The sequence below is a fragment of the Acanthisitta chloris genome, unplaced genomic scaffold (genome assembly GCF_000695815.1).
Source record: "Acanthisitta chloris isolate BGI_N310 unplaced genomic scaffold, ASM69581v1 scaffold40357, whole genome shotgun sequence".
In the NCBI taxonomy this organism is placed as follows: Eukaryota; Metazoa; Chordata; class Aves; order Passeriformes; family Acanthisittidae; genus Acanthisitta; species Acanthisitta chloris.
Genome location: NW_008681645.1, coordinates 1 through 203, shown reverse-complemented (window position 1 = coordinate 203; position 203 = coordinate 1). Strand labels below are relative to the sequence as shown.

At 62.6% G+C, this 203-nt stretch overlaps 1 protein-coding gene across 1 annotated transcript in view; it reads left to right on the top strand.

Moving 5' to 3' along the window:
* CCDC28B (coiled-coil domain containing 28B) overlaps window positions 1-162 on the top strand; it is a gene marked incomplete at its 5' end in the record, with an annotated part of 1,876 nt that extends 1,714 nt beyond the window's left edge. Inside the window, one exon of the mRNA XM_009078175.1 lies at window positions 111-162. Within this exon, the coding sequence (XP_009076423.1) occupies window positions 111-162 (52 nt within the window). The remainder of the gene's footprint in view (window positions 1-110) is intronic.
* Between the last annotated feature and the right edge of the window lie 41 nt (window positions 163-203).

Here is a 203-nt window from a genome sequence, read left to right as displayed (position 1 = left end):
GGCAGTGGCAGTGATGGCAGTGATGACATTGATGACAGTGGCAGTGACAGTGATGCCAGCGATGCCAATCACAGTGCCAACAGCGCCACTTTCCCTTGACCCACGCTCAGACAGAAGCTGCACCTGGCCGAGAGCTCTGACCCCGAGGACACCACAGCCTGACCCCGCTCCGGCCCGTTCCCCCCCAGTCCCTCCCAGTTCCC